Source organism: Mchenga conophoros, linkage group LG20 (assembly GCF_057382185.1).
Source record: "Mchenga conophoros isolate Kocher_MC1m ecotype Shallow Benthic linkage group LG20, M_conophoros_male_GT1.1, whole genome shotgun sequence".
Lineage (NCBI taxonomy): Eukaryota > Metazoa > Chordata > Actinopteri > Cichliformes > Cichlidae > Mchenga > Mchenga conophoros.
The window spans coordinates 31,850,873-31,863,821 of NC_140545.1; the positions used below are offsets into that span (position 1 = coordinate 31,850,873).

The window sequence follows — 12,949 nt, forward strand, 5'->3', positions numbered from 1 at the left end:
TGGCATGACAATTGATGTAGATATCACATCCTTGTGCCCACTCCCTTAGTCAGCAGCGTCAGGTTAATTGTGTACCCCCTGCTAAGCAGTGGTGGAGAGAATGAGCTTTGATGCCCGCAGTGGTAGTGAAGACGTATTCAAAGCACATCCTGCGTGTCCCTTCTTCAGAAAGAAACTTATGCTCCACACACAGCTTGAGACCACACAGTGGAAGAGTCTAACTGTAGCAAAGAAGCACAAAGGATTTGGCTCTTTGTTTCTTTCTTCTCTCTTCATCTCTATGATATTCCATCACTCTAAGAAGAACTGTATATCTTCTTCCTGCACTCTCTTTCTCAGACTTTCCTTCCTTTTCTTTTGCTTCTAAAAAACAGCCATCCTAATGTTCTGTTCCTGTTTTGTTTTTTTTTGTTTGGTTGTTTTTGTCGTGAGTGCATCTGAATTATTACTACAAAATTGTCCAATTAATGTTTAATCAGATCACTCCCCACACTTGGATTAAACTGCTGTTCCTACTAGGAAATAATAGTGCTAATGTTATGCTCTTGCCTTTTGCCATGCGTCTGGATTTTTAACGATAGAGCTTAATAAATATTTAATCATGTGACTAATAGGTTTCATTCCGATCGGGATTGGATAGAGATCATACTATGTACATTTACTTACAGTTGTGTGAAAAAGAAGGTTTTCCAAATGAGGACACAATAAAAAAAAAGTGTTCCTTAGCAGGTCTTGAATTACATAAATATGTATGTCTGATGGGTTACATTGATTGACTGAACCTACAGTGGTGGGGAAAAATGTATCTCAAGGGTCTAACTCATCGATGATAAAGGTGGGCATAGCTACAGTGACATCATCCATTGGTTTCTGATGTTCAGCGTTAAAGCCTTGAGATCTTGATTTAACAAACAAACAACAAAAACCCGTTTTTGACAAGGAGGGGTGTGTCTGACTGTGAAGTGCTTTGGCTGGCAGCTAATTGGTCACAAGCCGTTATGTAATGAGCATACCAAGGCCAATCCTCCTTTTTTAAAACATAGCACCTGTGCTATCGCCATCTGGTGGCCATCAGATAAAATTGGCTTATTGTTTGTGATCTGGAAGCTAGGTCCATCTTTTGCACAGTTTATTGCAAGTGTATCTGTAACCTGTGTATTATTCTCGAGCACGTTTCAAAAATAAAGTTTTTAACTAAAGCTTGGGTAAAAAAAAATTAATCTATTTTTATTTCTTTAAGGCTTATTCTTTACGTTAGCATGATAGCATGAAACATGACAGTGATCATTATTGGAAGCGTAAAACTTTCATAGACTTGCATGCTACTATGTGCTACTAATCACATAGTATCAGATGTAAATATTTACTGTCCCAACATGTGGTGTTTTTGATTTGGGCACTGTAGCAGGGGTTATTGATTAGAGCTTTCCAATATTGTTGGTTATAAAATAAAATTTCTGATTATCTTTTTTAATTGTCTTTAAATGTAAATAATCAAAATGGTGTTTTTAAAATGTGTGTAGTTTGGAGGCCGTCCAGTGTGAATTCATAACTCAAACTTTTCTTTTCTTTCCCTCCAGGTAAAGTGTTGAATACTGATTTGCGTCACTACCTCAGTCTGCAGTTTCAGAAGGGCTCCCTGGACCATAAGCTCCAGCAGGTGATTAGGGACAACCTGTACCTGCGTACCATTCCCTGTGAGTAGCTTCCTCAGCCTTGGGCCCTTCAGTCTTCTCTCTCTGTCTGGGTCTTCTTGTTGCCCTCTCACCTCTCCAGATGGAGCGTAGTCTCTTCCCATCTGTAGCACTACCTGTTATGCATTTTCCTCCAGGCCCTCCCTATTCTTTAATTCAAATAAACCCCTTTAACTTGTTTTCTGTTAATTTCTTCTACTTACACTTCAGTATTATAAACTGCAGATTTTCACTTCTTGATCTTACCAAAATTTGTAAAAGCACACAGTCCTATGAAAACCTGAATAGGCTTTTATATGGATGTCTACATAGGTAAAATGTATAAATATAGACTTCAGTGCTTGTGGAATAAAAAAGGGTGAAAAACTTTCAGTGTTTTTATGTTTAATAATGGAGTTTTGCCCTCGTGTATATGAAATATTTAATTAAGAGAGATGTTTGTCAGTTTCTGATTGTTGTCAGACCTTGGTTGTGTTCGATTTAAATTCAGGAAAGAGTAATTCTACATTTTCTTCCCTATTTACTTTCCACCCTCTGATTTTTTTTTTCCCCCTCAGTTTGAGTTTGCTCCACTGCTTCTTTTGGAATATTCTGTGTTAATACCCGAGTGATTTAAAAATGGACAACAAGGGCAACAGGCGTAAATGAACGAGCAGCTGCAGTTCTCTGGGATGCGCAGCTGAGTTAAAAAAAACAAAACAAAACATAAACAACAATGTTTTTGCCATTTATCACTGAGACAGCATTTATTACTTGTGCAACTCACAGTTAGCATTTGGAAAGCTTTCACTTCTGACATTTTGCTTGTGGGGGACATTATTCAAAAGACAGTTGGAGGTGCATTTAAGGAATATTGCTGTGTAGAAGTATCACTGATTAATTTGAGATGCATATTTATTTGTGTCTTACCGAATAATCATGCTTGCTGTCGTGGAAGTTTCACAGTAGTTTAAAGTTTAATCATTAGACCTCCTCTCCTAATTACAGTGTGATAAATAACATCTCAGTCTTTTCTATCTCAAATAAAATGCAAATGTTACATTTTCTCACATTATCACAATGATTATCACAGCTGAAAAGCCAGTGTTGTAGTTGTACCTGCTTGTGCACATTTGGGTCTACTTTAGTGAGTTATTGTGGAAGATAATAGAAACTGTGAACCACGCGTATCAACACTGCGGTTTGGCTTCAGTAGCTCAGCATATGTCCGCTGTCCAGTTTGCTCATTCAGGCCTGTGCCAGTGGCTTATCACAGTGGACTCAGCCAAAGTGACCCTGTGAGCAGCCTAAATAGCCATTACAGCATGATGCCATGCGCTCATTACAGCACTCCAAATAGCATTTCGGAGTGACAGAAGTATGACTTTGCTTTTCTGCTGCACACAGAGAAGCTTCATTAAGTGTCACTCTTGCCTCCCACAAACTGGGGCTCAAGCCAGTACCAGGGGTCTAGGTCACCCAAAAATCCTTAAAGCTTCACTAAATTCCAACACCCAACTCTACCGTCTACTATCGCTCTCTCCTTCCCTGGGTATTAATATCCATTGCAGCACAGCACTCAGGCCCACTAGTCTCGCTTCACGATAAAACACCAAGGAAGGATGGTGCAAAGGTAAAAATAAAGTGCCTCAGGTTTTCAGTCAATTGCAATTTCTATTTTGAGAAGTTTAAAAACAAAAAAAAAAACTAAGCATAGCTGTTGCACTGAACTCTTCACTTACTGTTTTCTACTTACTGTAAGTCTCAGACAACTGTGGATGATGTGTGCCAAAATGGACAAGCTAAATGCCCACTTTCGAGTGTTTATTGTGTCTTCACTGTAGCTATTGAGCCAGCAACTGTAACCAACACTCATATTTCCATGTCCCTTCATGTTAGCGTTCTGATTTATTGTGTGTTTATCGTATATTACAGTCAAACTCACACAGTCTGACTAAAAGTTTGAAGTTGGCACTATGCGATCAAGCATCTGTCAGTTTACAAATGGCAATCCACGTGCTTCTTTACTCATTCTTTTTTGTTTTGCTGCAATTAGCATCTTGTGGGCAAATGCTTGTTGTTTCTTCTGGTGCTCCACTGAGTGGGTGTTCAACCTGCAAAATACAATTCACGACTAAGAAAATCCATGAAACACAGTTCATATCTAACACTGGAGAGCTGGATTTTGATGTGAAGTCAGAATAACCTCCACAGACCTACTGTATCAATTACATTTACTTTTTGTTTTTCTTCTGTTTTGCTCCTGTATTGTTTTCATACAGTTGTTTCATCTCTTAAAAAAATCAAACACATAAACTAAAAGTTAAAACAGGCTTGTATTTTCCGGTGAGAATTGGCAGCAAATTTCTTCTGGTGCTCTCTTCAAGGCTCCTTCTCCCAGTGCTCTTTTTTTCAGGTGGCAGTTTCAGCAGTCCTAGCAGTCTCTTTCCACTGTCTAACCACTGAATAACAAACTACACATACAGTTTTATTTTTGCTATCTCTTTCATGTTTTAAAACTGTAATGTTATTGTTTTCTCCTTTATTTTGTGTTATTTTGGGAGGTTTCTGCTACCTTTTGCAGTCATGTTGCACCAACTTCATATGAATACATTTACATGATTGTATAACAGGAAAACCGATCCAGTGTCTTGGAGTTTGTTGGTAAGGTAGCTGAATTAACAATAAATAGCTACATAATACATTTCCCTATTCCTTCTTCCAAAAATGAGCTCATATATCTTCTTCTTGTGATTTTTATTGGTCTCATCTGATTGCTCTGTTTGACAGAATAAAAGATTGCCTTTGCAAGAAACTAAGCAGTTTCAGATGCGATGGCTCACACTGCAGTCGGGATGGATGTTGACACAGAAAGAAAATGAAGAATGGGGATGTGTTCCTATTAAGCTCTGAGTTAAAATCCCTCGTGCCTGCAGTGCAGTCAGATAGCAGAGCGGTTTAGCTGAGGTATTTCAAAAGGCCTGATTACATCTAAGATGATGGTAAGAGCAGCTGGCGTGTTAAGGAGCATTAAATTATTTTCATAACAGTAAGTTTTCAGTGTCTTGCCAATGAGACCATCAACAAGGGAAAATGTGACACTTTTTAAATCACAGTTGCAGCATGGTACTACTTAATGGCTCTTTGCTGGAATTGAAAGTGCTTTAAGGTTGCCTGTTTCAGGGGGTAAAGGACTGTAAAACGAAGGAGAAGGAGAACCAAGGATGCATTTGGGGAAAAAAGGGAATTCTTCTTTCTCGATTATTGTTTTAGGCAAAGCAACTGCCACCGATCATAACCATTGACATTTGGAAATACACTGCAAGTATGCGTGATTTGCTTGTTGTTGTTGTTTTTTGTTTTTTTATTCTTTTTTTTTTTAGTGCAGGAAACAACTATTGTGGCTAATAAATCAACAGAAAGGGCTTTGAGGTGACAGTGCGTTATATTCATTTGAATCTATTCACAATATCAGTTTGTGGTTTGTTGATAATGAGGTCCCATAAAATGCGTTGCATAAACAAACAGTTTATTTAGGTAGCCGTAGGCTGGCATGTCAGAAGTGTACAGCACCAGGATGTACATTGGATTAGTTATTATTAATTTCGGAGAACTAATTTCCACACAGAGCAGACATGCAGATGGTGTTATTATTTAAAAAAATATGTGTAAGGTCAACAGAGAGCTTTCTAATTTTTCTCATTTATCGTGCTTAAAGTGGTGCTGTTCTACACAATCAGTGTCAAAGTATGTAATTAAAAATATTCTTCATTGTCATCACTTGTACTTCTTCTGTATTGTGACAGCTGTGTTGCTCTGTGGAGGACATTTTTTCCCCTCTGCTTCATATTTGAATAATGAATTCATCGCTTTGCTGTCCCAGCTTTGTTGACTATTCATGATGCAGACACAGATTCTCCCCTGAGCATTGTATTTGGACTTGAATCACATCCCTGTGGGCATGTTGGATTGAGTGTCACTTCCAACCCCCACTCCCACCCTGGCGATGAATGGCACATTCCACTTGTTTGGAGTTCCTACTGTATTAAACTTTCTCATTGTTGGCAGGTACTACTCGGCAGCCTCGAGAAGGGGAGGTTCCGGGAGTGGACTACAATTTTATCAGTGTGGCGGAGTTTCGTGAACTGGAAGAAAGTGGACTGCTGCTGGAGAGTGGCACCTACGATGGTATGTTCTCATACACAAGGAACACAATATTATGGAGGGGCCTGGATAGATAGTTTACTTTTAAGTGGGAGAAATAGGGAGTTACAAAATATCAGACACACATCAGACCCTGACCTTGGTATCGAACTATAAAATGATTTTGTTCTTTTCGGACTTTTGTCTGGTTGTTGATTGTTGTGAATACCAGTTTTTCCTCTGAGCATAAAATACAGCCACTTTTAATCATTGTTATAAATAATGAGAAACAAATACTGTACTATTATAGGGGTAGATTTGAAGATTGAGTCATACAGACAGCCACAGCCACTGGCAGTCACTGTCAAACTTTTTGCCCCAGGCAACTGCTAGCAACTACTTTTCAAGATGTTGCTTGCCAGTGCGAAATTGGTTGCAAAGAGGTATGTGATGCCGCACCAAAAACCTCCATGTGATTGCCCTTTGGTTGCTAGCAGGTAACCATGGTTGCCAATAGTTTGCAAGATGCTGACTCCAAACACTCGCCAAGCCGTAGTAAAAATTTTAAAAAGTGTGATGGAAAACAGAAACTTAGACAGTTTGTCTTCAAAGTAAAAGTTACATCTTTTGAGGTGTGCTTGCTGCAGGTTGAAGAATAAATGTTGAGTGTTGGAAGACAAGCCATTGCCTTCCAGTAGCCAGTAGCAAATGACCAAAGCAATTACAAGGAAAATTTTGGTGCAGCAAGTTCTTTGTCACATATCAGTCTCTAGGCTTGTGTGACTAAGGCTAAAGATGGATTTAACTGTAGTGTGACCCCTGAATTGGTGCTAAAATCATGTCTACCATAATGAAATCCTGCAGATGTTCTGTTTTGCCATCGCACCATAAACAAACCACATCAAACAAGACAACTTTTCATTTAAGATCACTCTGCTCAGATTGTATTCTGGCTCAGTTGACATTCTTTTCATCGGCCTAAAGTAACTGAACCAAACTGGAAAACACTACAATTTCTGTAAACACTATAAACACTGAGGACAGACCAATGTCCCAGTCCATTCCAGTCGCCAGGGTCCTGGTTATTAGTTGTCTTGTGAATTTGCTGAGCTGTACTCAGTAAGGTCATCAGGTGAAATCAGCACATTGCCCGTGTCATCAAACTGCCATCCTAAAAATGAAAGAACTGGAGATAATATATCCCCAGATGGCTTTACCCCATTCACCTACTCATGATGTCGAAAATGTGTTTGCTATGTAAAAGCTCTTTCATCTGCCCTCTGTCCCACATCTGCTCCTGAGAGACTGGCCCTCCAACCCTGAGCCTATGAGCCAGTGCTCGGGATAAATAATGGATCCCCCCCTGTCCTTTTCTGCCTAATGTAACACTACCATGTGTGTATTGAATGGAATAGAAACACAACCTCACAGAGTTAATTATTAATGCCAAGCCTTTTGCTCAATAAACTTCCACACAGACCTACAAATAGACAGACATACTTTAAAGCAGGAAGTGAGAGGGTGAAATATTTGACCTCATAATGGCTGGCCTTGGTTAGTGAGTCATCTACTTCACATTGATTACTAGTGGCTCCAGGCTTTATATTGTAGATGGTAAAATTAACATGCACACCATGCACATTATCTGATAATGCATGTTTTCAGAGGTCCCGTAAAGCCCATAGCTCTTTAGGGTTTTTTGTTGATGATTTATTAAAGCACATGGATATTTTCTTTAATTGGATTAAGGGTATAGTACCCACATTATATATGATTTATGTTGTTTTGTGTGTCTTAGTGTGAAAACTGTTTCTTTTTTCCTTCTTGAACTGAACTTTGAATGTCAAAGGTTCAGGGAAAACAACAGTGAATCATCATTTATCACTACCTCTCCCTTTCATGACACGCTTAGTACTGTTTGTAGACAGTGCATTCACTCTCTACTTTAATAGCATATAAAGATGTGGTCAAAAGCCAACAAGACACACATTAATGTCATATTAATTATGGGGCTCTTAATGATTTCCTTGAAGTGTTCTTTTTCCAGGATGGACTGATTAAACAGAATATATCTTTGGAGACTTTAAGGAAACAAGAATTGGGTGCACAAGTTTAAAATTATTTTGGAGTTTCTCAATGTACCAGTACTACTGGCAGCAAAACAGCCCCAGACCATGATGCTACCACCACTGTGCTTCACATTTGGTACAATTAATTTAAGTAAACTTCCAATTCTGCCAAGAAAAGTGTTCAAATATCCAGCTAGAATTATGCCAAAGGTTGCTGATGTCTACCAAAAGCAATTGGTTGGGCTATATCTTGCTACAGGACATTTAACCAAATATTAGTGAGGATGTATTTATACGTCTGACCCTGTGTGGATTGGAGAAATTCCCAAACAATTTAAAACCTGTGGATCCAGTTCTTGTTTTTCAGTCATTAAAGAATGTACCCTGGAAAAAAGAAAAGTTCCATGAAATGGTTAAAAACCCACAATCACCATTACCTCTGAGACTAATCCTTCAGACCTGTGAATAATAGTAGCATGCTGTAACCAAGACCGAAACTCACTCTTGCTGCTCTACTAAAGGGAGTATTTGGTGGAGGAAAAAAAGTCTTTCACAGACTTTCAACTCACTAAACAACAATAGGAAGTTATTTAAGAAGGCCATTAAGATGAAAATACTTAACTAAGCATAAAAGAGGAAAATTGTGTTTTCAACAATCTTGCTCTCCGCTTTCCAGGGAAGTATTAGCATAAAAGTTGACTCAGCTGTTGGGGAACTGAATGGAGAAACTAAAACTACACAAAAACATACAGATTGGTTTGCCAGTATTTCTTTTACAGAGAAAGTGTCAAAGTGTAACACTTATGTTGTAGCTGAAATTGATTTGGGTGCCTGTATGTATGTGATTTAGGGCATATCCGACTTTATGCCCCTCACTGTGCAAGGTAGAGAAAAGCCAGTGGTATGAATCATTCATGACAGATGCTGCAAGCAGAAATGGACCAGCAAAAGTCAATAAAACACTAGGCCTGCTACAGCTGATTTAATTGGATTTCATCTGGAAATTCCAGTGTTGTTTTAATTTTAATATCTTATTATTTCCTATGTTGTGTTCAACATTCATTTAATATGAATTCCTGATGCCACGGGATCCCATTATACTGTGAGCAATTATTAAAATCAGTGGGCTACCTAAATTTGTGGCTTGTATGGATCTGGCTATGCTTACATCCTCATCCGTGATTGTATTTAACAAGACTGCCATGGGAAACATAACCTTGATTACCTGTTAGAAGGTATAATCATAGGTCGGTGCAAAAATGGCTTGCTGGATGCACTGCAAATATAAAATACTACATAATGACATACTGAGGAAAAAGCACAGGACATGATTTACAGACAAGGCTGCACTAGGGTCTTTTTAGCTGACGGTTACAGTCTGAAGTTGCAGGCCCACCAGGGGATGGTTTGACAGGGGCTGAAAATGATGAAATCCCTTTGTTTGTGCAATGCCAAATTCATCCCCCATGACAATCACAGACTTTAGTGGAGAAGAAATGACTGTTTACGGCCTCCTTGTTTTGCTCAGCCACACTGCCTACAACCATTTTATAATAGGATATTTTTGGTGTTATAGGCTTTACGAAGTTCTGAGACAAAGCTACATAACTGTGGATTAGATTTGTAACAATGCAACAGGCCAGTTTTCACAGAAAAGGGGGGTATAAAGGTGCTGGACTGGCAACTGCTACGTTTGCCTATTCATGGGAACTGATTAAGAAGTAACTCATCTCTAAGGAGTACAAAAGAGATGGTATAGTACTCAATTAGATTTTTGCACATACAAAAAAGAAAAAGGAAACATAGAAAGGGAAGAAACGGCTGAAACTGAAATTGAGGAAAATAAAAGATATAGAAAAAAAACTAGTTAGGATTGACAAGCTCAATAATAAAAACAGGAATTTACAGTAAAGATATGAATGGTGTTTAATACATTTTGGGTTTCACAACACAGACTCAGGAAATGAACATAAACTAGAGAGGAAGTTCATTTATGAGAGGCAGGTCAACAGTAGATTGCTAAGCTGTACACACACACAAACACATGGAGACCGAGCAGGAGAAAGCAGAGTTGACAAGGTTGGCTTGTGAAGTGTGAGCATCCATGCCAAGCAGGGCCTACACCCAGTGCCAAGGCTGGAGCATAAGAGACGCTTCACCCACCTGAGGCACGGGCAGGCTGGGCACTACCCAAGAGAGTGGAAGGCCATCCTCAATGATTAATGAGGGTCGGTGACTGCAGCCGGCAGGTTCAAAGAGTCAGAGGGATAAATGTGGTGAGGGTGGAGGGGGCGGTTGTGGTGAGAGCTGAACCAAAGCATAAATCCTTAAGAGGTTTTTCCCAAGCTTCCACAGTATAAGGGATGTCTCCAATTTCCTTTTGTCTTTGAAAACATCCCCACAAAACATTTGCTAGCAATTCCCATTACTAAGTGACCCTGACTTCATGAATTCTTGCTCTGTAGCATCAGAGCTCATAACAAAAGTTTCTCTGAAGGATAAAGTAGGATTTGGAGGAGTTAATTCTCCCTGCAAATATAACTGTGGTAACAGTTGTACTCACATTTTATTCAGTTACTCACAAGTTGGAGATGTGATACTGTATTCTGGCAGCTGCTGACTAAAACAGATGGCATGATATCTACACACACACACACAATCTGTATACACATTCTTTCCCATCAATAAACACATGAGGACTGTGGATACATTTCGTCTTGGGGTCTCTGGGGAACAGCAGCCAAGTTTAAAAACGTGTTCTTTCACACAAAACTGTTTCTTACGAGCAGCAAACATACCCTTGCATGTTTAGTATGAGTGTGTGGCTGTGTAATCTTCTGACAGTGCCAACCAAGTGTTAGCTGAGTTCAAATGAAAATGACTTTGCTTTACACTGTCCATCCACCACTCACCACCTATCTAACAGGTGCTTTAATGTAATAACACTATGCTGAACTTGTTAGTACTTTGAGAATGAAAATTCACAAGCTGTTGATGATGGATAGTAATACGTTGATCCACTGTGATTTTCTGTATTTGAGACAAACTTTCCCTCAAGTATGTTAAATATAGAAACCAAACTGAGATGCATATAAATCTCATCCAATGTTTGTGAGTGGGTGACTTACAGGAATTTGGAATTCCAAGATCAGGAGCTTGATCTAAATCTAAGCTATTAGGGAACAAAAAAGGGGTTCCTACCTAGATAAAATAGTAATTCTTACTCTAATTTCTTTCTGTATTTGCTGCTTCTTGTTACATTTTTTTGGTAGACCACAGCATATTAATTGGCTAAATGAGAGCCCACATCAACAGGTGTCTATTTCTGTCAATCACATATTGTCACGGGTAGCTGCTGGCATGGTGGCCTCAGGGATTTTTCCTTCTCCATTTTCTTCTGAGAGTGAACAGTCCATTCATCTTAGGGTAGTAATTAAGGTGCAAGATTCATGGTGAGCACTCTGACATCATCGAGGTTGCCAAAAGGTGATCGTATCCTATTAAAACCAGAACCTTTTGTCTTGATAAGGATGCATAAAGCATTTGTTAATTAGGCTGAAATATGTCAGCACCATGCACGGGTCAGATAAGTTTCTCCCTTTTTTCTTGCTTTCGTGAAAAGAATATGGCATAAATATTAGGGAAAGAAAAGCAGGAATGTCCATGTTGCTACTATTACATATGAGGATTGCACACTATGTTGAGATTTTGGAATTTCATTTATCAGTAGAGATGTTTATATATAAATATGTGGAAATGAAAAACAATGAACTCTTTCTCTTTCCCTTTTTGTTGAAATGATGCAGCTGCATTAATGTGAGTTCCTGGTGCAACAGATTGTTGGGTGCACTGGGTTGGCTAGACCAGTGGTTCCCAAGTGGGCACACTCATGAACCCTAGGGTTGGAAGAGGCAGTGTAAAACAACATAAATTATACTAACCAGCAGTGCAGGCAACCCACCACAAAAAACAAACAAACATAAAAATAAAAATTGATTTAAGGCTTTAACAAGACCAGAGAGCTCAAAAAGCTCATCCAGAGTAAGTCATCTGTCTGGAGAAGTTAGCTAAAGCTAATAAGCTCACACGTGAACGCCAAAAACTCCTGGCCTATTTCAAATTAGCAGTAGATCTGATCCAGAGCTGGCCAGACTGTTTGTTTGTTTATTGTTTTTAATAAGGCGATAGAGGCAAAGTACTTGCTAATGGTGTAGCAACACTCCTGCAAGGAAAGCCCACGTGTACAATCTGCAAATAGGCTGTGACAAATAGAATCAAAAGAAGGACTGAACTTTTTGTGTCACTCCACAATCTGCCACCTAGCAGATAAGAACTTTCTTAATCCTGAGGGATTTATTTTGTAGCTTTTAAAGATAAGACATGGTAATTTAATAATTTAAAATAGCTTCTATGTTTAAATATTAGCCTTCAACATAAAGAATAGAGGGTTTTCCTTGAACTGTATATTTTCTTAGCAAACTGTGTCAGCTGGCCTTTTAGTCAGTAGAGTCAATCAAAGATAAATAGAGTATTCAGAGCCACTGGATATCACACAACACCAACACCTCAGATGAAAGCAGAAAGGCACTGAACACATTTATTTACAAGGAGAAAAACTATGTATATGCAGAGAAAAAGATCCAGTCATCCTTGTAAAATGCAGCGAATGCCTGTGAAATGTTGCAGAAAGCTCACCTGCTGCTGGTGCTGCTTCTCCCTGCCACTTTCTCTTTTTAGGTTAGATGCAGTTAATGATTTTTTTTTACCTTCTTATAGATGTTTTATATTGATGTCACAGTTAAGAAATATTTATTGCACTTAATCATTTAGTGGTCTTCAAGTCAAATCTTTCTCTTCGCTTCACTTTCTGCCACACTGAAATGAACACACATACAGCAAAGCTAAGGAGGCGTGTGCACGATGAAACGGAGAGCAGAGCTCGCCAAACCTCTGAATCAAAAAATGCTTTTAAAATATATCAATTTAAAAGGTTTTTCAAACAAATACTGCACCATTTTATACACATACAAACCCAGCTGTGTTACTAGAATGAGTTGAGGTATA

The 12,949-nt window shown here is 38.8% G+C and overlaps 1 protein-coding gene across 4 annotated transcripts in view; it reads left to right on the forward strand.

The window, feature by feature from the left end:
- magi3a (membrane associated guanylate kinase, WW and PDZ domain containing 3a) overlaps window positions 1-12,949 on the forward strand; it is a 107,922-nt gene that overhangs the window by 66,781 nt on the left and 28,192 nt on the right. For all 4 annotated transcript variants that reach the window (XM_085259042.1, XM_085259043.1, XM_085259041.1 and 1 more), the window contains exons 2-3: window positions 1,581-1,697; window positions 5,742-5,861. In XM_085259042.1, coding sequence (XP_085115168.1) covers window positions 1,581-1,697; window positions 5,742-5,861 — 237 coding nt within the window. The remainder of the gene's footprint in view (window positions 1-1,580; window positions 1,698-5,741; window positions 5,862-12,949) is intronic.